The sequence below is a fragment of the Pungitius pungitius genome, chromosome 12, assembly GCF_949316345.1.
Source record: "Pungitius pungitius chromosome 12, fPunPun2.1, whole genome shotgun sequence".
NCBI lineage: Eukaryota > Metazoa > Chordata > Actinopteri > Perciformes > Gasterosteidae > Pungitius > Pungitius pungitius.
The window spans coordinates 9457896-9484866 of NC_084911.1; the positions used below are offsets into that span (position 1 = coordinate 9457896).

Genomic DNA, 26971 nt, shown 5'->3' on the forward strand with positions numbered 1-26971 from the left:
ATTTATCAAAATGTGATTGAACCACCAATCAAAAGTAGATGCAAAGCTTGAATTCATCTGTCATTGTAGTTAAGTAGTATCTTCAGCTGTTCTACTTTATGAAAAATAAAGATTTTTTTATGCACTGATGCATTTGCAGGAGAAATGATAATTTCCTCATGATCCTGTCTAATTTTAATGTCTGTTTTAGGACCACTCGGTAAGAGATATTTACGTGACTCTACACTGTTCCACACACCAAGTGTCCATTGAATTGGTTCACGAGCGGCTTCTCAAACCCAATAGCCGACGATAAAGGCAGTTACAGAGAGGCAAATGAGGAGGTTGACATTAACGACGAGCCTCAGTCGTGGCTTTTCCTCCAGAGAGGAGATCGCCTCTACAGGCGCAGGCACGGGGTCATCGGCTCCCTTCTTCCTTCTCTCCATCCCACACAACCAGTAGAGGGCAGACGTCAGCCTGGATTGGCTCTGGACGGCGGACACGGATGAGTCTGGCGACGCAGGGAGGAAACGGTGAACTGAGCACATGGCGTGTTCACCGACAAATGGAGAAGTGTAATGGGGATGCAGGACTGAGACCTCACCTCTCCTTTGCTGACATGCTGCTCCGTTGCTGCTCTCATGCTCTCCTCCTGTGACTTGCATCTCGGGCAACGGACTAGGGGTCACCTCTGGGCTGTTATTGCTCTGCTCCACCTGCTCCTTGGGCTCCACCGGGTCAAACCGAGTGAACCATGTGAGGCGGCTAATCTGTTCAAAGTAAAATGCAACAAGTGAATTTACAAAGATCTAAAGATATGTCTTCGTGCAGACAGGGTTTAATATCTGTCTGCCACCTACAACTGTTTATTTGAATACAGGTGTGATTTAAAGCAGAAATAATTCTGCTCTTATTCTCATGGGTAAGTTAAGTTTATTCAGTGTACTGTAAACATCTTTCTGTTTTCCTAAAAAAGAATCCCGCTGTGTTATTGCCCCCCCTGTGGTGCTCTAGAGTGATGTGTTTTTTCCATATATATATTTCTATTTTTAAGACACTATCAAAATGTATTTCAGGTTTTTAGTTCTGCATACAATGTTTTGGATGATAAGCACTAGAGTCTAAATAGTTTTCTCAGCTTGTAATGAAAACAAGGTGATTTCTACGTCAGAGTAAATGGTCTAAGACAAAATTGTTCTTCTCTCCCATCAAAGTGAGTGCCATGTATTATAGAATAATAAATGAAGTTGAATAAGGGACGTCACCTGCTCTGGTTTGGGCTCCTCTGTGGCCAGGCTGACTACAACCACCACCACCAGTGTGATGAAGGACAGCAGCGTGGAGAAGTACAGGTAATGGACGTATTTCAGCACCGCCGGCCTGTCGTCCTCCTCGTAGCACAGGGGCGCAGGATAAATGAAGTCCAGCAACATGCGAATGCAGCCCACCACCAGGCCGACCACCAGGCCCCAGAATGCACCCTGACCATGTGACAGGTTCGAAGATGCATTAGAAATCCTTCACATTTTCCCTCATGAACAGGAAGTTATCATTTTATTAAGTACGGTAACTAACATTGTTTACAGCCTGGGATCTAATAGTAAATGCATTAAACATCCGTCGCTGTGTAGAAAATGACGGAGCATTGATACTTTTGTACTAATAATGTTCTTGATGAATAAATGATTGGGCCAATCTCAGCATTGACCATAGACACTACCGTACCTTCTCATTAGCCCTCTTCCAGAAACAGCCTGCGAGGAAGATGATGGAGACAGGGGGCTGCAGGTAAGTGCTGATAGACTGGATGTAGATGAACAGCTGCCCCCCCTGACTGGCCTGCACGATAGGAATCCACAGCACAGACACGACCACGAGCACCAGCACAAACAGCCTGCCACACAAACACAAGAAGAGAACAGTTCAGTTCAGCCAGGACGAATTCGAAGGAATAAAAACCCAAAGTATGTTCAGTGACCAGTGTGTGTGTGTGTGTGTGTGGGGGGGGGGGGGGGGGTTGTTGGCTTGAAATGTAAATCTGGTAGTCATTACTTTAGAACATGTGGAAACAGGGTTTGTGGTTTGGTTGCGCAAGAGAGAAAACTGTCCTGATGTAATACGTAGTTTTGTGGGTGATTTTATCTAGTTCATTATAATGCCATGTGTGGTGTAAACTTTAACTTTGAGGTTCCTCGAGTAGGAATTAAATATTTTTCAAGATGTATTAAACTTAAAACCCCAGTGGACAATGCAGAGAGCACGGTGGCCCTCTGTTTGAACATTTTGAAGAAATTGTTAAAACCATTTTATAAAGCTTAAAGCGTATGTAATATGACATATATAGACATTAAGATAAGATTATGAAACACATGTAGTGTTTGAATATTGTTGCACGGCGCACTTTACATGCAGCAACAGGTCCATATTTTGGGTTGCCGGATTATGCCGCCCCCCCCCCCCCCCCCCCTCCCTGTCCCCCGCAGGTGATCACTTACCTGCCCACAATCATAAGTTCCCACTCGGATGGTCGGGATCGGAAAGTCTTCCATAGATCCATGGTGAAAATGGTGCTGGCACTGTTGAAGATGGAGGTCAGGGAGGACATTAGGGCAGCAATCATCACTGCCATCATCAAACCTCGAAGCCCTGGGAGGGAAAACACATGGAGAGATTGGCATAAAATAATTTTGCCCAGGAGGTGTTAAAAGGGAAAAAAAGAGGATGTGACCTGCAGGCAGCAGCTCCATGACCAGTCTGGCGTAAGCTGTGTCTGAACAACCCACTGGGTTGCCACAAATCTGATTGCACTGGTCAGGGTCTGCACACGCCACATCATCTGCACAGTATCATGAAAAGAGACAAGGCTCCCAAGATGAAAACATTCAACACATCATCACAACCAGAATAAGCCTTCAGTACATTTATAATCAATAGAAGTCATGCATAGTTCTGGGTGTATCAAGCACATTTTCAGAGCTGCTGTTTTAATTAATTAAAAGATTTCACACTGTACCCGTGAAAAGTATCCTGCTGATCATGCCGGGCAGCATGATAATAAAGAAAGGTAATATCTTTAGATAAGCAGCCAGGAGGGAGCCCCCCTTGGCGTGGGTCAGGGTTTTAGCAGACAAGGAGCGCTGCACAATGACCTGCAGAAAAGACCTCAGTTACACAGCAGTTTCAAGTACATTTTAAACAGGACCCTTTCCAGTCCGAGTGGATAAGAGTCACCTAGATGACGGCGAGTACTCAATCTGGCATGCATTAAGGGTAAGGGTTGTATGTGCAGGATGAGATTAGATTAGAAGGGGAGAACTAAGTAGAAAAGACATGCACATTAAATGACTCCTGTCTTTTGTAGAGAAATCTATCCCTCTTATACTTGGGAATGTTTAAATTAAATTCTCTCAGGAGCAAAACGTGACAGATTCTAGTATGGAGTAAAAAGTATGAAACTACAGCTTCATATTTCATTCAAAAAGCATTTTAACTAAAGTAAATTTTCTAAAACATAGCCTCCTATTTTCTCTAAACAGCACCCCCTGCTGAGATTGTGGCAGCATTATATTGAAATAAAATCAGAATAAGGAATGCTTTTAGATATTCTGTTTACACTCTTTTTTTAAATACCATTTGGTCATTTTTGATTACTTACCTGGTCAGAACACCAGTACCACATGGAAGGGATGGACATGCCGATGATCACTCCGGGCCAAGGCAGGTCAGAGGTCACCGGGTCTCTGAATATGTGGAAGGAGTCATCTCGAGGGATGCCACAGGTTGAGTTTGGCACACGGATGGAAGGGATGGCTTTGGGGTATCTGTCCATCAGAGCATCCCAGCCTCCGACCTCCGCGAAACCTCAACAGGGGAGAGGGGGGGGTGGGGGGGGTCACAGCAGGGTCAGATCAACTGAAACATAAGCGCGCTGGGGACGGAATGATGTCACGTGTTGACAAATCCGACTCACTGAAGCCCATGAGGGTGAGAGCTCCGGCCAGCATGATGGCAGTTTGAACAGCATCCGTGTAGATAACTGCAGCCAGACCGCCTGGGGGACAACAGGGACACACAGATCCAGCAGTAAGAAGCAGCAGCAGCAGCTTTTCTTTCTTTTTTTTTGTTAAAGAACAGAAGTCACCTGCTACGGTGTAGAAAGCAGTGATTGACAGCAGCATCAACACAGCCAAGTAGATGTTCCATTGTAGTGCGAGCTGAATGAACAATGCACCAGCGTACATGTCCACCTGGCAGAGGGACACACACGTGGTCACAAGATGGGACAAACACAAAGAAAATACATCCCCAAATACGAATGTATCTATTCGTTACAGAGTGGAAAACACTGGACAGTTGTGGATTTGTTTCATACCGATATTTTTGTGAAGACGTAAATAAATAAGGAGAGGACAGCAATAAATATCTGCGTTCTTCTTCCACCAAATCGCCTCTGCAAATATTCTGGCATCGTCATCACCTGGAGATCGAGTAGTTCAAAGATGATCATACATCAAGGAAGGCATGAGCAAGAAAGTCCGTAAGCATGTTTGTGTTAGTGACGGCTCACCCCAGAGGCGATATAAATGGGCAGGAAGAGCCACCCCAGCAGCAGCACCATCACTATGCCCTGTATGAACCTCACACAGTTTAAAAACAGCTCACCATCTCCTGGCAAACTGGTTTTTTTTTTCTTCATGCTAACACATCTTCACAGCAGATATGAAATCTCTTACATTCCACTCATATGCAATGGCCCCGATTCCTGCAGCGGCTCCTGACCCCGCCAGGCCGATGAAATGACCACTGCCGATGTTGCTGGCAAACAGCGAGGCACCAACCTAAAAAAAAAAAAAGACCAGAGAATTAGGATCGCCTCAGGATTTCATCCTGAACTGCAGAACATTTAAACTTGTTCTGTTTAATATAGTTTCTTGAGAGAGTTTAACTTGTCTGACAGTTTGTAAAATAAATAAATAACTACAAACTCACTGGCCACCAGGTCATGTTCTTCCCAGCCAGGAAGTATCCATCCACCGTGCTGCGCTTTGTCTTCCACATTGACTGCAAAGGGAATAAAAAAAGGGAAATATGGTGAAGATGAATTTCCAAGAAGAAATTCCAGAAACACAACAGGGTTCGCCCCCCACCCCCACCCCCACCTGAGAGAGAATGGAATGCTCCACCTACGGCTGTCTCAACGCTTGCTAATGTAACGTAATGTATTAGACGTGTTTTTATCTCGCGCTTACCCACAAGCCAACAGCCAGAATGAGCAGGAAGTAGACTACCAGCACCACCACATCCACGGTGCCCAGGGGATTCGTGCTGCTCGGAGACGGCGAAGGAGACACTGAAGGAGACGGTGAAGGGTCCATGTTGATCCTGTAATGTCAAAAGTTTGCCAATTTGTGGCATCAATTAAAATTGGATAATTGTTTCCCCTGTAAGTAGAGTCATCATAAGTGGAGACTCGTTAGTCAAACAGTGTTGTAACTAAACAAAATGCACTTGTGTGAAAAACAGTAGGAACGGTCACAGTTGAACACTTTGTAACTGCGTATGTCCACTTGACCACTTGACCACTGGGGTATGAAGACACTTGCTGGGAACCAATGCTTTAAAATAGACCCCATCACCATTGTACACTAACCTCAAAGCCCACATTTGTATACAATCATACATTATTAAAATTATTATTGGATTATTCAAATTTCTCTTTTACTGTAGAAATGTTTAATAAACCGTCTTAAAAGGCCACTAACTGTTGTGTGTGGAATGTGTGTAACTTTGTGTTTAGTTATACACTTATTAACTGCACTTCCATCACGATTTGAACATACAGATGTTGCCCTTTAAGACATCAATGACGCACTTTGTTGCACATCACAAGAACATATATACATTTTGGAATTTCCAGCAATTCAGATAAATAAGAAAAAAAGTCTGTGCTTTGGATAGTTTTATCCGGTTAAAAAACTCACTTTCAGCAGGTTTTCACGCGGTTTTCCTTTGAGTGAAGTCGTCACAACCGACGTGACGATGAGCCCAGGAATCTTGTGTCTGTTCCAGAAAGAATCCTTCACACGGCAAAAGATCAAACTCCACTTGCACCTTGTGTGTGGCAAGGTGTTGTTTAAATGTAAATGATTGATTACCAAACAGAGCAATAAAAGGCTGTAGCGGATGCTAATATAAGATCAAAATGATTGCTGAACATTTTTAGTAGAGTCATTAGATGTGGGCAGTGATATCCAGGCGAGGGCTGTTATGATTGTGCGTGTTTGTGCTAATTGGAGATGTTTCACCGGCAGGTGTGTCAGCAACAGTGAAGACATGACGGGTTGTTGAAGATTTAGTCAGTTTAGGTGTTGTGATCACATGCTTAATCTTATTTATTGTCCGGTCGACATAACACTTAAAAAAACATCCAGGGCAAAAGTAGATTTTATTTAATTTTTTGTAGCATTCTTAGGATACAATACAAAATACAGACGGAACACTTAACAGGCCTTAAATGGACGTTAATGCTTTAGAGTTATACATTTTACAATTTAAGCAGAAAACAATTGGTTCATATTGTATCATATTCATATACCTTACAATTAAAAAATATCACTGGGAGACTTAATGCATGTATTGCAGATGAATAGCATATCCTAAAAGGCGTATTATTCACCGTATGTAACATGCTGCCTCTGCTACAAGATACTTGATTACTTTATCGTTGCTCCATATGACACAATCAATAAAATAAATATTTAGGTAAAACATGAAAGTAACAAAGTGCTTTATTTACAGTCGCATCTCCATCAGTTTCCTTTAAATCCACTCTGTACAACACAATATATTTATATTAAAGTTTCATATAGTATACTAATACGTAGTATAATATCCAACACAGTTATACATTCACATATTGCACACTGCCCGCTGTCATATAATCCCACTTCTCCTACCTACACCCAGTGTGTTAAACCAAGGTTGATCCTTGGAACAGTTCGGATGTATAAAAACAATAATTTTGTTTCATATATACATGAAGTTAGATGGAATATTAATATAATAAAATTAAGAAGAAATTTAATGGAAAATCTGATGCAAGTTAATTAAATCATCAGGACACAAGATCTCAATGAGTATTTACTCGACGCTAAAAAGACGTTAAGCTACATTCAGTGTTGCCGGGCGGCTTACAAAAATACACAAACGTGATTTTTTTTTTTAAACTACCAAGAGAATGTGAATGTATTTTAATTTAATGTCTACTTCAGGATCAAACAGATTTGTCTAAATGTCTTAATAGTGTTTATTCAACAAAGGCATCACTGTAGAATCATAAAGCACACAAACACACAGGCTTAGAAAAAGAATTCTTCAACTACAGGATGTTAATGAGCGACTTTCAAACGTTAGAGAAATGCTGACGGTCAGACAAGGTCGTTTTCTACACAGCATCAATCATTAAGATTTAGACCAACAACAACTTTCAGTTGGGAAGGATATACGTGATTTACAATAAAACTTGCTTTAACCTCTATTGTCCCTCTTGCAAAGTTAATATATTTGTGCCTCATGACATTACCACCCAAAATAAATGAATATATAAAATGTTTTATTTTTTTGCCCAAAATTTGTACTTTATGTCTTTGTGAATGTAAATACAGAATATATGGATGGAACTAAATCGTGTGTGTATTAACTATCTCCATCTGTGTGTGTGTGTGTGTGTGTGTGTGTGTGTGTGTGTGTGTGTGTGTGTGTGTGTGTGTGTGTGTGTGTTACCAGGCGAGTGGGGAGGCCAATCGTGGACTTCTGGGGCTCTTCTGATTTTCTGCAGCTTGCTGATCATGAAGAGCTCTCTATGTTAAAATAAAAAAAACAGGCTTAGCTCAAATAAACATTATTAACTCAATATATTTTTTAATTTATTCTCAGTTGTGAGGCTTGAGATGAAACTACCGAGTGTAACATCCATGCAGAAAGTATTCTAATAAATGAATACCTGAATCCTTCGCGCTCACCTCAAACTTGTCGATGAATTGGGCAAAGATACCAAAGAAAGCCTCGGTGTTTGTGCTGTTGCCGTCTTCTCCAAAGTAGGAGGCCGTTTTGTTGAATTCCTCCATGGCTCTCTGTTGCAGGGACTCAAGGGACTGGACAGCTGGATGGCTGTTTTCCAGAAAGTTCTGCACACGCTCGAGTTAAAGGGTCACAAGAGTTTCATCGTCTCCGCTACTACATCTATATTTCATTCCGATTTCATCGGGGCTCCGAATATCGTAAACTCGAGGATACACTCATGACGACAGCAAAGCGGTCCTCAGCGCTCGCGGGCATCTTCTGACAAGCCGAGCGGATCTCCTGGATGGTTGTGTCGAGGTCATTCAGGTCAGACGCGATGACCCTCAGGTTTACTGTACACAGAAAATAAGAGGAGAATCAAATGGAAAAAACACAACAACCCATCTTGATCAAGTGCTCAGAAAGCTTTTACCCACCTTTAACTGCAAGAGGAACCATAGTTAAATCTTTGGAAAAATCTAAGACATCGGGGAAGTGATGACATAACGACTTGACCAGGATGTGCAGAAACGTTGACTTCCCGTCGACCGTTTTCGTTGTGCTCAACTGCAGAGGACACAAAGAAGCCATCGAGCGTCTACACCGGATACCACGAGAACAAAAGCACTCACTGGAAAACACGGTTGTCATTTGTTTTAGCGTGTGTTGTACCTCTGTGAGGAAGTTGATCTTAAAGCCTGTAGTGGTCTTGTTGGTTTTAGGCTGGCTGTTATTCAAGTAGTTCCCCATCGCCAGCACAAACTGACCAGAGACACAATGGAGAAAGCACAAATGGAGCGGTCAAGCGCCTGATATACAAAGGTTCATAACATATATTTTTGTTTGAAAAGTTGTTAGGCAGGTTGTGCGGTGGGACCAACAGAAGGTTACCTCTAGTATCTTAGCGAGCTTCTTGCTCGTCTTGAGTTCCATCGAAGCCTTGTAGAGACAGTCGAGCGCTCCCCTCAACTCCTCCGTCTTCTCCTGCAGGGAGCACTTGAAGAGGAGGCACTGCAGGCGGGTCTTGTACTCTGGCACTGACAACAACTGGACGGACAACACACACACACACACACACCTCAGAAGTGAGTGAGCGATGGACAAAACAACGCCAATAACACAACATCGGACACAGTGAAACCTGCCCGATCGAACCCTGCGAGCACCTCACCTGCAACACAAACTGGTCGGGCTCACTGAGCTTGCTGGGGTCCTGCCTGTAACTTTCGTACTTTTTGACCTCTTCTGCGTCGGGGGCGTAGAGCAGCAGCTGTTTGAGGTGGGCCGGCTCCAGCCTGTCAGTGACCATGTTCATCAGCACCTGGCGCAGCTCCCCGGGGGACAGCTTCAGGTGTGCGATCAGGATGGCTTTGTGTCAAAAGGAAGACCAACGGAGATGGTGATCTCCTAATTCTGAACCATGTGAGATGGTGGTTAATGGCAGTACGTGATTATATACCATGTTGTACTTACAGGCGTTATAGGCTTTCTTGTGAGACAGGATTTCAATCACGTCTTTCTTTCTGAAGGTCTCTGTCAGAGATGGCTCCGGAGCGGTCACTAGAATGGGAGTTTATGGAGGTATGAGCAGACAGTAGGCGAGAGATGAATGTTAGGATCTTGCACCGTTTTCAATGAGAGGAAAAGTGATTTTACAATTGGGGATTCATGTGGTGTGCTTTTTTTTGGACAAATTTCTACAGTGAAATACTGTAGATTTAATGACTAAATAATCACACTCAAAGTAAGCAGAGATCCAAGAACTTGATAACAACGTGCTGCCAAGAAATAATGATGCATGTTGTCCTTTTGATTAAAATAGTTTGTACAACTTAGTAATAAATTCGGCTTACTGATCAATCCTCGGTAATCTTATATCATCTCATGATCTTCTGCAGTGGCTCCATTTAAAGCCCTGCAGACATGCACACAGCCACTTGTACTCACAGGAGCTCTTCTGTGTCCCAAAGTGCAGCTCCAGATCCAGATACTTCACCATGTCGTGCAGTTTTTCATAGTCGGAATTTGCCCCCAACTAACAAAGACAAGCAAAAATGGTGAATTACAATTTTGAGAATTTTAGATATTTATAAATTTGGAATGAATGAGGATCCCCTGAGTCCAAACACCACAAAGCTCACCTGTCCCCAGATAGTGCCCTCTGAATTCTCCACCTGCTCCCAGCGTAGCCTCTTCACACTCATGTGGTTGGAGTCCATCCTGGAGAGCGAAGGCCTGGGCAAGGGCGGTGGGGTGCAGGGTGGGGGCAAGGGTGGAGGCGGAGGGGGCTCCAGATGCTCCGAAGGGTCAGACAGCGAGTGCGGGAGCGACTGGGGCTGGCCCTGGCCGTGGGATGGCTGATGGTGGGCCTGGGTTAGGGGCTGGTGTTGCTGCTGCAGCAGGTGATGTGAGGGCTGGGACTGCGAGCGAGCAGCTTGGGTGGAGGGATGGATCTGGTGCTGGGATTGGTGGTGTGGGGGCAGCGGCTGGAAGGAGGAGAGGGTGAGCGGGTGCGGCTGGAGCGGCTGAAAGGTGGACAGAAGAGGCTGAGGCCTGTGGGGCTGCTGGGGGGGGTGGATTACGTGGATCTGGGGTTGGTAATCCTGGGGAAGCGGCTGTGGGGTCATGTGGTGGATGTGGTGGATCTGAGGTGTGCTGGAGTGGTGGTGAGTCTGCTGGGTAGAGTGGGGTCTTTGGGGAGAGGGTTTGGTGGGCTGGGGGTGATGGGTTTGGTGCATCTGCTGTTCTTGGTGTCTCCCTTGCGGGGACACTTGGGTCTGATGAGGACCTTTAACACTTTTCCGACTTTGATGGGAGTGGCTGTCCCGGTTTAGCTGAAAAGGGAGGGAGGCGGGCTCCTGCTGGGCTTCATGCAAAAGCTCTGTGGAGGAATGGTGGTTCTTGGCTTGGTGCATCTGCTGGGCTTGATGGAGCAGCTCTGTGGAAGAGTGGTGGGCTTGGGGCTTGTGCACCTGATGGAGGAGCTCAGTGGATGAGTGGTGAGGTTGTCCACGATGCATCTGATGATCCTGGTGGAGAACTTCGGCTGAGGAGTGGTGGGGCTGCATCTGCAGCATCTGGTGACCTTGGTGCAGAATCTCTGTTGAGGAATGATGGGCTTTGGTTTTGTGCATTTGGGGGAGCATTTCTGATGACGAAAAGTGAGCATGGACATGCTGCATCTGCTGGAGCATCTCTGTAGAAGAATGGTGGGCCTTGGACTGCTGCATCTGCTGCAGCATCTCGGTAGAAGAATGCTGGCTCTGGGACTGCTGCAACTGATGCAGCATCTCAATAGAAGCGTGATGGGCCGGTGCTTGGGGCCTCTCGTTAAGCATCTCCGAAGACGAATGGTGGGCCTGGGGTCTCACGCCCTGGTGGCTTTGGTAGATGCCCTCGGCATATTGGCCGTGTTGGCTCGGGTGGGCCGACGGCTGGGGCGACGCCTGGTGTGGAGATGGGGCTGACCGGGACAGACGCCGGCGGTGCTGACTCTGGTGGGCCTGTGCTTGACGCATCATATACAGCGGATGGTTAGGGTGCTTGTGGGAGGAGTCCGGAGAGGGGAGCGGGGGTAAAGACTGGTGGAGCTGTTGGGGAGGCAGCGGTGAGTGGGCTTTCTGCTGTGTTGGCTGACTGGGCATGGAGTGGTGGCTCTGGTAAATCTGTTGCTCTTGAAATGCTTGTTCCTCCTCGTATGCCTGACGCTCCTCGTACGCTTTGAGCTCCTCGTAAGCTTTTTGCTCCTGGTAGGCCTCCAACTCCTCGAGTGCTTTTTGCTCCTTGTAGGCTTGGCGCTGTTCGAATGCCTTTTGTTCTTGGTAAGCTTGCCGCTGCTCATACGCTTGCCTTTCTTGGTAGGCTTGCTGCTCCTGGAACATCTGTTGCTCTTCAAAAGCTTTTTGCTCCTCATACGCCTTCTGCTCTTCGTAAGCCTGTCTCTCCTTGAAAAGTTTCTCCTGAAAGGCCTGCTGTTCCTGGAAATCCTGCTGCTCTTGGAACAGCTGTTGCTCCTCGTAGGCTTTCTGCTCCTCATACGCCTGCCTCTCCTTAAATGCTTGTTCTGCATACGATTGTCTTTCCGGGTACACTTGTTTCTCTTGAAAAGCTTTCAGCTCTTGTATGGTAGCGTGGACCTGAAGGTCGTCTCTTTTGGGCAGCACTTTATGTAAGGAGTGCCGTTTAGGAGGTGGGTGATTGCGGGGCGGAGGTGGAGGAGGTGGGCCAGATTTGCGGCGGACGGGCACGTATGCCCTCGGGGAGTGTTCGGGGGTGTAGCTAAGCTGCTGCTGCTGAGACTGGGTCTGTGCGGGTGGCGGAGGTGGAGGAGGCGGTTCATTGAACTGAACAGGTGGGGGCGGCGGAGGGGTCATCGGGGGTGGAGGGATGTGGTCGGAGGAGGACGAGTAGGTTAGGGAGGAGGCATTCTCTTCTCCACTGCTGCTGTGAGCGTCACTTGGACTGCTGAGCTCTGGGGCAATGAATCCTCCATTTTCATCTTCGTCCAGCCCCAAATCCTCTTCAATATCCTCATCCTCTTCATCTGGGAAGCCCATCTGTACAACATCCTGGCGTTAACAGCAATTAAACTTCATTAGCCTCAGGTCAAAGTGGGAGTTGTAACATTAGAACGGCACGCATATAGGATCATCTAGAGACAGGGGGCGGGTTGTTCACAATCTCTTGTTCGTATTTCTTTAGAGCTTGATGACAGCTTGACCAGCTTCTGTCGTCGGGTAAGTTCTCTCTAGAAAGGCTTCTCACTTTAAAAAAATCAAGAGTAATCATTCGGTTGGTGCGTTTGACCTGCAGGTTCATTTTTGACCGTCATCATTTTTTTTTAATGTTTGTGTGTGTTTAAAATTGTATACGTGAAGCTGCGCTTTTGTATAAATTTGGGAGCCACATTTTTATTGAAATTCTTTGAGGTTAAATTGTTGGACTATCAATCAATCTGCAACAATTTACTGTGCCGTATTTTACAGGTGAGTCTGTCCTGTACCTGTTTGTATTACATCATCTGTAACACAACGTAATAGTGTAAATAAATATTTATCTCCCCAATGAGGCCACAGACTTCATATTCATTCCTAACTCTTTACTTTACCTCCTCGTAGTCGTTTTCCGGTGTCAGAAAGTCATCAATGATGGCCACCCTCTGTCCCAGCTGCTCGCTCAAAGCATCTAGAAAGCGGTCGGTGTCTTCGGAGCGAGGCGGCTTGGAGAAGGTGTAACGCCGCTTGTTGCTGCGGACCCCGGGGGGAGTGGAAGGGTAGTCAGGGAGCTCTGGGGGTGATAGAGGGGGACTGTCAAGGCTGATGTAGGGGTTGGACTCCCCACTGGTCTGGCTCGTTAACCCCGATGAATAGAAATGGGACTGGGGGGGGCTGGGGAGGGGCTCTGGCCAGGATGTAGGGAGTGGGGGGCCTTTTCGACCACCTGAGATTGAGGAAGAGACATTCAGTGTTATACAATGAATCTTTGAAGCATCATGTTACACGTTCCCCCCCATGCAATCCACAGGAACATGTCCTTATCCCCCATCACCCTGTTCATTTTTAAAAAGCGTAAATAATTAATTAGATATTAAAACGCACAATAACAAATTATCATTGGGTACAGATTTTCCACAGAAAATGTGTTTGAGATACTTGATACTTGAGAAACACATTTTTGATTCCAAGGGGTTTTTAAATGTGTGTTTTCTGGTTGCACTTCCACCATCACCATATTCTCCTTAATGTAAGCGGTTCAGTTTTTAAAGACTATATTAGACGCAACCCAAAAGTCGATCCATGCTTCCATCCAACATGCCTGCAACCTGAGTAGACTGAATATGAGGGAACTCTTTTCTCTCCCTCATACGTTGGCACTGCATCCTTAGATGACCAAATCAAGTCAAAGGTGGCAACTTGTTAACAAATTCAAAATAATGACATGTCCTAATCGAATGAACTAAATACAAGCTAATTGCAACACCCAGGCTATAGGAAAATATTAAAAGCAATGGCTTGTTTCAGGATTCCACTATTCTGTGTATTTATGTACCCAAATTCAGACATATTCTTTAAAATGCAAAATTCAAGCACATTCAGTTGAGTTTGAAATGGGTTTGCTGGCTTTGGGTATAATATCCGTCTCTTAAATCCAAAACAAAGTGCACAGGACACACAAAGCACACAACACATCCGCAAAGCTATATTCCTTTTTTTCCAGTGAAATATGATTCCAGCTGAGTTCACTGTATGCTTTTAGCTACCTGTGTTAGCATGTATTGTCGGGGAGGCTGTGCGCGACAGACGCTCCAGATCCAGCAAACTCTCAGGGGTGGGAGGAGGACGACTCTTCAGAGACTTGGACCTCTTGCTTGAATACATGTTCTCCAGTTCAGCGTACACTGCCGACAGCTTTTATGGTGGAAATGTACAGAGAAACCACAGTAATGAGATGGCCTAGTGATGAAGTGAATGCTGAATCGGGGACTTTGGTACGTACATTGGTGAGGTTATTAGGAGTCTCAGGAAGGGAGGTACCGTCTCCTGACTGTCTCTCCCCTGGAGCCAAACGCATACCCGTCTCCATCAATGTCTCTACACGGAGGCCTATGACAACCAGGTAACCAAGTTAGCTCTGGCCCATACATGGCGGCTGAGTTTGGCCAAGTTTTACAATGTAACCCAACCAAGCAATTTTGACAACATGGGAATATTCAAACATATCATTCAGGATAAGAAATCTCGAAACTGTATGGAAAATAAAGCGGAATAAGAATCAAACGAGTCGTGGTGGCGCAGAATCGACCTGCATGGCGTTGCGGTTGCTGTGGATGATAATGAAGATAATGAAGTTCTGTACCCATGCCCATGTGTGTGCCAATGACCAGGTCATCAGAGCTACGTCCCCTCACACTGCTCCTGTACGTGGTCCCTGTCACCCTCATGGAGCTGCTACGTCGATGGGGCTCGGGGGCAACATCGGCCTCCGGAGGAGGCGGAGGAGGAGGAGGTGGTGGTGGTGGTGGTGGAACTGGAACACACACACACACACACACACACATATTGGCAATGCAGAGGAAGAGGCAAAAGGCGTATGAAGGGCTGCAGCAGCCCGAGTGGATTGAACTTTACTGAGCCACACGCAAAAATAATTGTAAAAAGGCCCGCACACACCTGGTGCTTTGTATCCAAGAAAGCGTGAGATCTTGCTTTGGCAATGCTCCTGCTCCTCATATGTCAGCAGCTGGTAGACAAACTGCCAGATCACCTGTTTGGCTGGAGTATCCAGCACCGGGAACACATCCACGATCAGAGTGTCAACATTCCTGTTGCCGTGGAAACACAGGCAAGGTGACAAAGATCGCCCGGCTTTCCAATCAGAGGTCAGAAGTTGAGCTCATTTAAATGGTCACCCACGGATGTGTGGAAAACTAGACGTATGGTTAAAGAGGTACTCCACTGATTTTACTCGTCACAAGGAGCATTACCGAGTCCGTATCATGTGGTCTGTGACTCAAGGTCATCTTTGTTGAGGCTCAGGGACTCAACATTTTAACAGAAATCCTTTGTTACAAAAAAGGCAAACCAGACAGGGAGGATGTACTGATGTGATGCTAATGGTGACTTTATGGGAAATTGCAAAATGCAGAGCTAGTAATAAACCAAGGCCCCCAAAAACACTTTGTCTAAAAAACCTGTCTTTAAACCGTATCGTTTACCAAACTCAAACACTAAATCGCTCGAGTACCTCTTTTATTACCATCACACATTGATGAACATAATTCATTTGTGAATTCCTTATTTTTATTCCAATAGGAGTCCATTTTGTTTCCCAATTTGACCATGAGAATGCACTTGTCATTGTCACTTACATGCAAAGTATGTTAAAATGTTAAAAGCGTACCAGACCCAACAGTGCAAAAACAAGTACAGTTATTCCCCTTATTCCCCCTTCTATCTTCCTTTCCTTTTGCACACACTTCACGTCCATCCTCAGACCGCCTCCATATCATCCCGCTCACCTTCTTCAGCCTGTGCTCACCTGTGCTGGAAGAAGTTCTCCAGAGCCTTGCAGATGGTGTACTTCTCCTGGATGGTCAGCAGGTGTTCCAGCTGCTGTCCGAAGGTGCGGCCTTGGACCCGGATGCTGGGCGGTAGAATTTCTGCCACCCACTGCAGGGAGCTGAGCACAGGGGAGCGGGCGCACTCTGCGGGGAGACCGCCGCCCGCCAGGTCCTGCTCTGCCAGCGTGAAGGAAGGCGGACCATCCTCCACCACCAGGGTGGGCATGGCGCCGCTGCCCTGGAGCATGGACACCACCTTCTCGTGGGAGGACGTTCTACGGGCAGACGCGCGGTAATGCATGGAAACACACGGACACTACGATGACCTTTTGATTGTAAACTTGTTTGTTTTAAAAAAGAAATCTGGTCGACAAAATATTTTCAAAATTGGATTTCCACTGGACAGATTTGCGAAGAATTTATAAAATGTGTGAGAGCTAAACCTCATGTCCAGTCCATTGAGAAACAGGATGCGGTCTCCTGGTTTTAGACCTGCCTTGTCAGCTGGGCTTTCTGCACAGCAGAAAATGACAAAGAGATGTCTGATTTGATCATTTTGCCATTATACAGATGCTTAGAAGCTTCATACAGTAAAGACAAATGTCATCTGATATGCTATTAGAGTGTAACGTGTATTTACTTACCAGGGATGACAGAGTCAATCCACACTGGAGCATGGCCTCTTAGAGTGAAGCCAAAACTGTTGTTACCCTTGCACACTCTCACTGTCCTATAGAGAGACATTTGAGCTTTTTGATTAATGACAGGACTGTGGAATAAACAGAGGCAACATCTTATATTTAACTACAATTGAATAATACATGGACAACCATATAGTAGAAAACCCTGCTATACCAAATAAATATGACACAGAAAACAAACTGTGCATATATGTTTTACACCATGTTTTCATCCCGGCGTGATGAGGAATATGTTGCTTTGTGAACAAACTCATCAATTCATAAAGACACAACAAGATACAATGTCATGGCAGATGAAGAGAGCAAGAGGACAGGCGTGACTGCTTAAATGAGATTATTCACCCATTGGCTTAATCTCTGAAGGGTCTATTTTTCATTCTACTCCCACTCGTCTTAATTCCCATGAATTCCATGCTGCAGAGAAAGACTTGTCACAGCAGTTCTCACACAGAGTCTATAAATGTGATCAGACATAAGGAGAGAGGGAAATGCTATTTTAAGAACATTAGGATTTCTTTGAAAGCTAAAAAATGACATGGCGCTGTGTTGATGATGATGATGGTAATCATGCTGATGAAAAAGGTCAACACACACAGGGACTAAAAAAATGACAAGATGAGCAAAGAAAATACTTAAATAAGAAAGATAAGAAAGCAATAGGGCACTGAACACACACCTGCAGTTGGTGGTGTTGCCACCGGAGTGACCAGCTATGAGGGAGGTGGTCTTGCGCATGCCGCGGGCGGGGGGGACCACGCCCTCCTCTGCTTGGGTACGTGGCACCGAACTGGCGCGGGTGGAAACCAGAAGGCGTTCGGGGTGATCCTCGCTCCGGCTGCGTCGAAGGTGGCTGCGGCTCGGGTCACTGAAGCTCCGCCCTTTGATCCGACTCATCAGACTCTGGGAAACCACCTCGTCAAATCGCTCCCGGTGCTTCTTGGGAATGAAGATCCTGGCAAAACATTGGGGGGGCTTTATTAACAATCTTCACATCCTACAAAATCTGATTAAAGAAGCATTGCAGCCAAAAGAAACCACAAAAACTCAAATGATTCATCCTGATCTCTCAAAGCATCCATTGTCAGGGATTTTTGTTCTGACTCCATTGCTCCTGCTGCAGGATCCACTCAATTGGTTCAAAAATAATCCAGTGCACATCGTCTCACGGGAGGGCCGAGGTAGGTAGAAGGGGTTGGTCCAACGTTTTTGGTTTTTGTGTGTTCATGCGGGTGTACGTGTGTGAGAGAGAATGATAGAGATGAGCCGTGTCCGTGTGGTCCTGTCACATCAGCAGCTGCAGGCACGAGTATCAGTGACAGCTCTCTGGTAATATGAGAGAAGGAGGAGGCTCAAAGCCAGAGCCACCTCTGCAAGAAAGTGCTCCTCTCTCCCTATCACTGTTGTAAACCCCCTCCCATGGTGGACTCGTAATGCAGTCATCCTCTTAAGGAACAACCCGCCCCTGGATACGCAGAGATATCATTTAAGCATAATGCATCCACTTCTGTCTGAGACTTGGTCTTAAAAGGATGTTGCTGCATCTTCTATAAACAAAGAAAGTCAACAAACAGATGTTTTGTTCTGCTTTGAATGTATACTTCAATTAAATCCATGTTCATATTAAGGCCAATTATCGGCAAGAACGGAAAAGATACATAACAACAAAAATGACCCACATATAGAAGAACCATTGCCAACAACTCTTTGAAATATGATTACGGCTATGATCTTTCTTTAAATCTAGGGCACTAATTTTCTTTCTCTTCAATCTGATGGCTCTGAATACACATATAAAAAAAAAACTCCACCGTAAAACCTTGCACGCGCAGCTCATTTGTACCCTTTCTATTTTGCATAAACTTCCAGTCTACAATATGATGCAGCCTCCATCCTCAACACAAGATTCTCGCTTCATAATGAAGCTCCAGGGCGCTTCCACTGTGCTGAGTAGAAACAAGTGCTTTTGTTTCTTCAATGTTCCGATGTTCATGCAGACACACAGCGATACACTTTGCTCCAACACCATATTTGGGAAGCATTGTTAGCAGACGAGGACGAGATTTGATAGTTTCATAAAAACATACTGGAGACTTTTTACCTAGACAACAATTCGATTCACTGAAGACTTTTAATGTGTGGGAGCTCTTGCCTGTCCATTATCCAATAAAACATGGGACATTAACTTTGTAAGTTTCATAAACCACGTCATAAACTCTAAAGCTGTAAATCCGAATCAAACTCCTCTTGACTAACAGCCCGTGCTCCTTCTACTTCCAGACAACATACTTTGTGGATTCATACACACACATACTGTCACATAATGGGAATCCAAAGTGGATGGCTGATAACGGAGTTTGAGGTTGTGCGTGCCATCTGATAAACGCAGACAGTTGCTTGTGAGTTGACCCACCCGTGGAAACAGGGCTTGGGTCATAACAACTTCAGCTTTAAATCAACAATGACAGCAGGCTACATCACAGAAGACATTTCTAGTAATGCAAACTAAATATTAAGCTGTTTACAATCAGCAGAAGCTTCTAATCTGTAGCCTTAACTCAACACATTTTTGTAATATCTGAACACAGAAAGAACCAACCTAAAATATCTGTGTGTCCTTATGTGTCCGGGGCACCAACACATTCAGAAATATCAAACCATTCCATTAAAAACATTTCAAAAGTAACGTGGACTTCCAATGGTAGGTCCCCCTTCATTTTACCTCTATACAACTTTAACATTCACATAAATAAAAGCCATGGCTTCTAGATGGGTGGCAGGGGTATAAAGTGTTGCATATGCTCTTGCAGAAAAATGTCAAAACTTCACCCTGAGGGCTGAAACTGAGCCAGGATGTCGCAAGGGTCAAGAGTAAAATACAACAACTGAGGTAGAGATATACTGCAACAACATAAATTAGTACTGCACCCGAGAAATGAGCCCATAAAAAGTTAGAGGAAATGACAAAGAAAGAAAGAGACAGAAGTTGGGAAAGAATTTAAAGTGAAGACTCATGAACATTAGAAAAAACAGAACTGCAGGACACGAAGAGTAAAATATGATGAAGTTGGAGACAAGGACAGAGAGAAAGTGGAGAACTAGAGATCTTTCTAGGCCAGGGTCATGTAACTAAAGCAACGATGTACTTACAGGCAATGTAGGGCACAGAACTTTCCAAAACTACACCCAAAAACGGTGGATAGAGAAAACTAAACCGAATGGGGTCAGTCAGGTTCTGGCTTGAATGACCTCCAACAAACTTTATTACCTCAAACAACTCTTTGTCAACACTATTTGTTAACATCTCAGTTAAAGAAGATTTCATTTTGCCTAAATCAGCCCAAACATTTGGAAACTTGAAGCTTCGCTCTGATGAAGTTGGATGTAGGCCTTGGGGTGCCCTAAATTATAAGGAGGGCAAGAGTATAATTAGGAACGATGGAGAGGAGGATCAAGGGCACAGTACACAGAGGGATGCATGACAATTGCAGTCAGCTGGACAACTCATTGCAAGATTCATCGTCATCAGACCGTCGAAGACGGTCACAGCACCATCACTCAAAAACACAAAACAAAGTTGTAGACACATAGTTCCCTTAAAAAGCCACGGAATCAAGAAAGAAATAATTATTTCAATATGAAAAACTCTTGAGTTTTGAAAGAATCTTGGCATTTCTCACAGCTTCACATTTTTACATGCCAACAATTAAGTGTAAAATAATCACTGACACGAACACAAATCGTTGCACAACAATACGTCAGCGACTTCCGATGCAAGTCAGAACAACCAACACGAAGCCCAGAGAGCGCTGCAGAGGTTAAAGTAGAAGTGCCATACCGAAAGTGTCTGGAAAGGCTCCTATCCCTTCCCATGGCTCCTCAGGGGTCTGAAGGAAGCGGGGCCTGTGCTCAGTTAAGCAATGCAAATGCTTCTCCTTTTTTTTTCGCCCGAGTCCCCCATCTAGTCAGAGCAAGCAAACTCTCCCGGACCAAAGGGGAAAGAAGAGAAAGATGAGAAAAGGAAGGCGTCCTGAGTCTGAAAAGCGTCGGCTGCCCGGCTTGAAAAGCAGCTGGAGGAAGAGAGAGCAAGAACGAGAGAGAGGGAGTGGTTCACATCCCTCCTCACCTCCGAAGCATCCTCAGGTAGCATCATCGGCTGTTGTGTGGGGATGCACGCTCTCTTTGTTCCCATCCGTTGTTCCCCTATACCCCCCCCCCCGAAGATGCCAGGGTCACGTCAGGCCACTGCAGAGTAGTGTCCTGGATCACAGTTTTGGGGTAATCCTCGTCAACGAGTCGAGCATCATTTTGCAGTAAGAGGTGGTGAGTGACAAGTCTTCTCTTCCCTCAGTGCAGGAGGAAGGACATAATGAGATGAACAAAGAAGTAAGTGAGGAGGGAGAGGAGAGAGGAGAAATCCCCGCGGAATTTCATAGGCAGGTCAGAATAATAGATGTGTGTGTGTGTGTGTGTGCGGGAGCGTGTGCGTCTACGTAAGGAAACGTTGTCAAGTCTGTGCGACATCTGTGACAACATCTATCACCCAAAACCACTTAAGTGATTCTTGAAACCTTTGTTTGCTCTTGTACTCCAATATTAACACACAAAGAAAACACTGCAGTGCATCCTGGGATGAGAATGCATTACTTTAAAAAGGCAACATCTTTGGAGTCTCCGTAAAGACCGAGTATGAGACATTCAGAAAGGCGTTCAGTTCACCATAATCTACCGCAACACAACCGGACCGCGCGGGCAAAAGGGCCGACTACAGGTCCGGGTATTTAGTATTTACCCTAATGACGCCGCAGATAAAGATCGACGGGTTTCACAGCTGTTTAAATAAACACCTGCAAATGTGTCAAAAAGCTAAGACAGAATTTATTAAAAGAAATAGGCTGCATAAAAATAGCACACATCCTGTGGGACGGCGAGGCAAATCAGCGGGGGGGAGGGGGGGGGGGGGCAGAGACAGACTAAGCAGAGCCCGACTCTGATGGTCAAGTGCTGCAAGACGATGCAGAAGGAACAAGTCAGTACGCCGGTAAGCACACCTCACATCTTTTGACCTGTTGTTATCGGAACAATGTGAGATGGGCGAGGAGCGTGACTTTCACAGGAAGTGACGGGGCTTGAGGTAGAGGAGGGTGGAGGGGATTGAGAGGTGGGGGAGACAGCTGCGTTATCAAAAACATAATCACCAAACATATCCCGAGGGACAGGGAGCTCCAGCATTACGTTCCTTCCCCCGGATGTCTGAGGACATTTCATTGTCAGCAGCAGCCATTAACACCAACAGCACCCTGATGCCTGGCTCATAGACAACCTGGAAGCAGAACTCCCTCCGGCTCATTCCACAGAAACATGTGCTGTTCACAACCGGGAATGTAAAGAAATAAATTGTGTCCCATTTCCAAGGAAGGATCGTTTTTCTTTCTTAATTGGCACAAATGGCACAAAAATGGCGGACAAAACCGCACTGATGATGACAGCACATCGACACAGCACGCAGAGGAAGCGACGGTGAAAAACTTTGCCTTTCAAAGCACATCAGGATTCAATTTCACCTGATCTTGATGAATAGAAATTAAATGATGCGTTACTACAGCAACACAAACTAATTATATCTAATGTGAAGAGAGAAGCCGGTTCCTACTGGTAGATTAACTGTACATTTCTCACTGACTGGAGGTGAGGGAAACAGCAAAAACAGTCCATGGATAAAGCTAATGCATAATTAATGTGACTCCGGTGCAAAACAAACGTTACAAAGCATTTTCAAAGGAAGGAAATGTCCTATGAAAGCTCTGGTGGAGACAGCTGTGTCGGAGGAAACTGAGATGCTGAGCTTTGTTGTTTATCTTCGATGAGAACAAATTCCTCCCCAAAAATGAATCATTGAGAGATTGATACCATAAAACGCTTCAAAAGGCACTGGTGCTAACTTTACAATCAATCATACATCGTATGTGAACCGGATGATCCGTTGCATGCTACAAAATCAAAAATATACAATGCCAAAGTATTTCTAAATACTCACCTGAGGCAGCAATTCATAATGGCTTCCCACATAGACCTTCAGAGAAAGGACTACATGCATGTGTGTGTGAGAAACAGTGCTGTGGGCACTCAGTATAAGCATCAGCATGTTTTTCCGTTTTGCCACATGTGCATACCTCAACCGGCAGCAGCAAACTGGCTGTTGCAGCAAAGAGCTGTGTGCAGAGGAAGGGGAATAAAGAGCATCCAGTTATGTGATCTACAAAAAAGTGTGTGTGTGTGTGTGTATCAAAGAGTGTATCACAACTGACGGGGAGAAATGGGAAAGAAAGAGACCAACAGGAAGAAAGTCAAGGTGAAAGATAATTGTGGACTCAAAAAAAAAAAAGTATTGTGTTTTGGGCTTTGATTTTCACATGAGGAAAATTGCAATAATCCAAAGTGAATTTTTAACCATACTCTTGATATACACACATAATAGGAAAGTCAATTAGTCAGTTAGTCCTGTTCAATATTAATTGAATATTCATTTCCACAAGCCACTACATGTACACATAGCCACTAGATTGAGTTTTACGTTTTGACCCATTACTGAGATGCACAGCTCCGATTAGCTGGAATCCTTGTATGGCTGCTAATAAACTGCTGTGACGTTTTGTCCCAAAGTTGCTGGATGCTAAAAATCCAAGAATGTGCAGAGTTATTACCAACACCTCAGTTACCTCCCCACAGGCTCAACTAAAATGCAACTGTAAAATTCACAAGCGCATTATGTGCAGCGTACCCTTTGAGAGTTTAGACTGGAGACTGCTCAAATATAAAATGCACGCTCCTGGTTGTCTCCCTGGCAGTGACAGATTCTAAGAAAAGATGTAAAGTCTCCCATGTATCAGTACTTTGTTGCAGCGAGTCTGATTGTGATGTTCGGGGTTGTGGGTTAGAAGGTCGAAGCAGTTTTAAGAATTAAGGATCTTGTGACAAGGCTCCTTTCATCACTGCATGAGAAAGACTCAAAAGGCTGGCTGTTAATGCTGACGCTACACACACACACACACGCACACACACACACACACACACACACACACACAGATACCTGACGCTGTCAATCAGCTGCTGGTGCTCCTCTGTGATCAAGATGTCGGGCAGGGCCTCCGCCAGACTGTCCACATCCCTCTCAGTGGCGTACTGTTTGAGCACCTCAAACAGCTGTTCCTTGACATCTGGCTCCTCCCCCAGCACTTCTTCCACCTGGTGGGTAAAGAAACGCATGGGCCGTTAATCGGCAGGCGGAAAAAAACCCCACGGAACGCACATTGGACACGAAATGGCCCGGACCCACTCTCTTGTTGAACTCCATGGCCTTGTGGGCGCGGCTCTCCCGGATGCTGTCGCCGCTCTGCGACAGCACCCTCATGCTGCTGCTCAGCCGCTTGGGCCGCCGGGCCATGCTGAGCACGCCCAGGTGGAGAGGCCGCCCCTGAGCCGCCTTGATCATGGCCGCTGCCGTTTCGTGATGCTTCACCGGGATGCCGTTGACCTCCATGACGTAGTCCCCGGCCTTAAGGCCGCTGCGGCCGGCCGGCCCGTTGGGCATGCAGTCCTCCACGATCAGGGGGCTGTCCCCAACGATGATGAAGCCGAACCGGCCGTCCGGCCCGGGAGTGACGTCAATCTGAAGAGGGGGGGGGGGGGGGGGGGGGGGAAGAGCACGGACAAAAAACAAATTCTGAATATTATGTGTGTTTTGTTAAATACGGAGCGGCGGGTGTCGGCTCACCTGCTCGATGCGCGACACCACTCCGATGCTGGGGGGCACCGTCTTGAGGGTCTGAGCCAGAGCGACCAGCGCCGGCGTGCTGAGGTTGGTCACGTCCTGGCCCTCGATGTCCACCACCTGATCCCCCGGCTGCAGGCCGGCCAGGTACGCACTGCTGCCCTCCACCACTGACAGGATGTAGCTGGGCCCGGCGCCACCCAGGCGGAAGCCGAACGCCTCGGGCCAGTTCTGGTTGGTGGCCGGGAGGCCGAGGTCTGAAGGAAGGACAGGAGAGGATTCTTGGAAAAGGCCCAAGTACATCGACCTAGACTTTAATAGGGTTTTTTTTAATTGGGAGGGGATGTGCTTTGCTGCTTGTAGGACACGTACGTTGTATTGGAACGTCATTACACCTGATCTCTGCAGCTGGAGGGACAGGAGTCCATTTAATGAAGCACACAAATGAAGACACAAGTAAAATAAAATAAAAAACACAAAAAAATCTGTATACGGTTGGTTGAAAATAGCGTGAAGGAGAGTTATTTCTGACTGTTGGTATCTAGTCCACATCAAACTGCTGGCCTTCCCCTGGTCACTGGCCCCATTCTACTGCAGCAGAAAATGTCCCAACAGGCTCACTGTACTTTGCCTCCTCTCATCCAGGGCTACATACGTCATAGACACATGACATTATGGGGACTCGTCGGCCACTTTACTTGATATTGATGGTCGCAAAATTAAAATCCACACATTTGTTTTTTGAATTTTATTTAGTTTTTATTTTCCAATTTTATCGCCGGACCCCTTTTCCCTGTGTTTTTTTCACACAGGAAAAAGGACAAATCTTCCGCATACACAATTTCTGAGAAAAAACAGGAAACACCAGAATATTTCTGATTTTATGTAACATGTTTGCTTACAGTGGAGAAGTATTTTAAATATCCGCGTATGACAAATTGTCTCCAAGTTGCAAATTTGACATTGGGCAATTATGTAAGACCTATTGTAGAACTGCAGAGGAATAATTGCATGGATTCCTCCATCAAACCGCGCTGACTGTTTGATCGACATCATACGCATGTTCCTACGCCTATGATCATTAGAAAAAGGAAAACAGAGGAAAAGTGATACGGCTGGAGGAAGATTAAATAAGATACAGGAAGTAAGAAAAGTAACAAAGTGCAAAAACAAGTCTGTAGAGTAGAAGACTCTGCAAATGAGGTCTCACTGGAGCCCAGGGCTCAATGTTTGTGATGAGCTGTGGCTGAGGGAATAAAACAAACATCTAAAGACTCACAGAGAGCCACAGAATGTGGTGTCGGCTCGCTGAGAGGAAACATCCAACTGCACCAGTGCAGCTAATAATTGATCCAAAATAGATTGGGAAATGACTGACATGGAGCAGTGGGTCATAAGCTTTTCTCACTCAAGAGGATTATTAAGATTTCATCATTAACTTAACCCACTTACACAATGTCAGCTTTGGCTCTTCTCTTTGTCTCACCTCCAGCAGATAAAAAATGTGAGGAACATCACTCCTATACAACAACAACAAAAAACTCCTAATCACAGAAAGAGACTTACAGAAATCTTTGGAGGCACTCCGGGTCCCAGACTTGCTCTGGCGCAGGGAGAAGCGGCCCTTTCTGCTCAGGAAACGCCTCATCCTCGCCCGGCTTGCGGCAGGGCACGTTCCAGCCAGCCTCCCTTCACCCCCGGCCTGGAGGTCGATGCGGCCAAGAGACGGCCCGCTGATACCTCGGTGCTGCTGCTGCTGCTGCTGCTGCTGCTCCGCTGAGCTCACTGCCTTCCGTTAAGCCCTCTCGAAGTCAAGTGCACCTAAAAAGGTCACATCTGCAGGCGATCTGGGCCAAGCCTCCTTTCTGTTCTCAATCAGAGAACCAGCGCTCTGCAGCTGAGGAGACGGGAGGCCGGAGGAGAGGGTCTCAGAGTCAGGCTCTCCATCGCGGGGGGAGGCGGTCCAGCCTCAGCCTCAAACCCTATAGCGGCGCGATGATCACAGAACTGGGACGCGTCACTTGGTTGCGAATGGGTTCTTTGCAGGAAAAGGTGCTGCGAAGCCCCATTTTTCTATAAATACCTTTCCCTCTCTCGCTCTGCCTTCCTCTCTTGCTCATGTAGATAGGGGCCTCTCAGAGGGCTGAGGAGTGACCCAGAAACCAGTGTGTGTCGCACCAGCCAGGGACACTTCTCTGATTATAGCGGCTGTACTGGAGCACCAGTTAAAGGAGATGAAGCCTGCAGATACACTCAAGGTTACCTGCGATATTTCAGCTGCGGTGAGTTTAGTGCAGGATCGCAAAGAAGTATCCAAGGTGGACAGCATGACATCAGCGATGACAAGCCCACCGTTGGGCACGCGTGACCCAGAGGATGCTGCGTTTCACAGGTGTGTGT

At 45.9% G+C, this 26971-nt stretch overlaps 2 protein-coding genes across 7 annotated transcripts; both read right to left on the bottom strand.

Annotated features, from left to right (window-relative positions):
- Positions 1–272: 272 nt before the first annotated feature.
- Positions 273–6354, bottom strand: slc5a11 (solute carrier family 5 member 11). Its single transcript, XM_037476565.2, has 16 exons — positions 5964–6354; positions 5232–5364; positions 4972–5043; positions 4716–4820; positions 4550–4609; positions 4355–4459; positions 4124–4229; positions 3953–4033; positions 3638–3843; positions 2996–3131; positions 2711–2818; positions 2478–2628; positions 1708–1876; positions 1248–1463; positions 587–752; positions 273–493 (listed from the first exon to the last, which is right to left on the bottom strand). The coding sequence occupies exons 2-16, from the start codon at positions 5355–5357 to the stop codon at positions 273–275; spliced, it is 2028 nt and encodes a 675-aa protein (XP_037332462.2). The 5' UTR covers positions 5358–5364; positions 5964–6354.
- A 62-nt stretch (positions 6355–6416) lies between these two features.
- grid2ipa (glutamate receptor, ionotropic, delta 2 (Grid2) interacting protein, a) lies at positions 6417–26933 on the bottom strand. Of its 6 annotated transcripts, none has more exons than XM_062566064.1 (23): positions 26138–26933; positions 24575–24828; positions 24137–24469; positions 23891–24045; positions 17480–17755; positions 16747–16832; positions 16546–16615; positions 16081–16377; positions 15213–15364; positions 14899–15069; positions 14539–14645; positions 14303–14450; positions 13151–13482; positions 10185–12599; positions 9991–10078; positions 9517–9603; positions 9215–9411; positions 8935–9090; positions 8716–8805; positions 8481–8610; positions 8278–8396; positions 8004–8168; positions 6417–7841 (listed from the first exon to the last, which is right to left on the bottom strand). In XM_062566064.1, the coding sequence occupies exons 1-23, from the start codon at positions 26217–26219 to the stop codon at positions 7761–7763; spliced, it is 5991 nt and encodes a 1996-aa protein (XP_062422048.1). In that variant the 5' UTR covers positions 26220–26933; the 3' UTR covers positions 6417–7760. The 6 variants fall into 6 exon arrangements, with proteins under 6 accessions (XP_062422048.1, XP_037332450.2, XP_037332451.2 ...); XM_037476553.2 differs by having other exon boundaries at positions 10185–12611; positions 26138–26931; XM_037476554.2 differs by having other exon boundaries at positions 10185–12611; positions 13151–13329; positions 26138–26930.
- Between the last annotated feature and the right edge of the window lie 38 nt (positions 26934–26971).

What these genes read in the sequence shown, in the direction of transcription:
- slc5a11 (XM_037476565.2), bottom strand. Translation starts at nt 5,357, where the DNA reads ATGGACCCTTCACCGTCTCCTTCAGTGTCTCCTTCGCCGTCTCCGAGC. An exon ending in ACGTCTTCACAAAAATATCG is followed by an intron (nt 4,230 to 4,354) that starts GTATGAAACAAA and finishes TCCCTCTGCCAG; the next exon opens with GTGGACATGTACGCTGGTGC. An exon ending in TCTCACCCTCATGGGCTTCA is followed by an intron (nt 3,844 to 3,952) that starts GTGAGTCGGATT and finishes TCCCCTGTTGAG; the next exon opens with GTTTCGCGGAGGTCGGAGGC.
- grid2ipa (XM_037476553.2), bottom strand. Translation starts at nt 26,219, where the DNA reads ATGAGGCGTTTCCTGAGCAGAAAGGGCCGCTTCTCCCTGCGCCAGAGC. An exon ending in CTCAATGGACTGGACATGAG is followed by an intron (nt 16,378 to 16,545) that starts GTTTAGCTCTCA and finishes GTCTGCCCGTAG; the next exon opens with AACGTCCTCCCACGAGAAGG. An exon ending in GGTTCCTCTTGCAGTTAAAG is followed by an intron (nt 8,397 to 8,480) that starts GTGGGTAAAAGC and finishes TTCTGTGTACAG; the next exon opens with TAAACCTGAGGGTCATCGCG.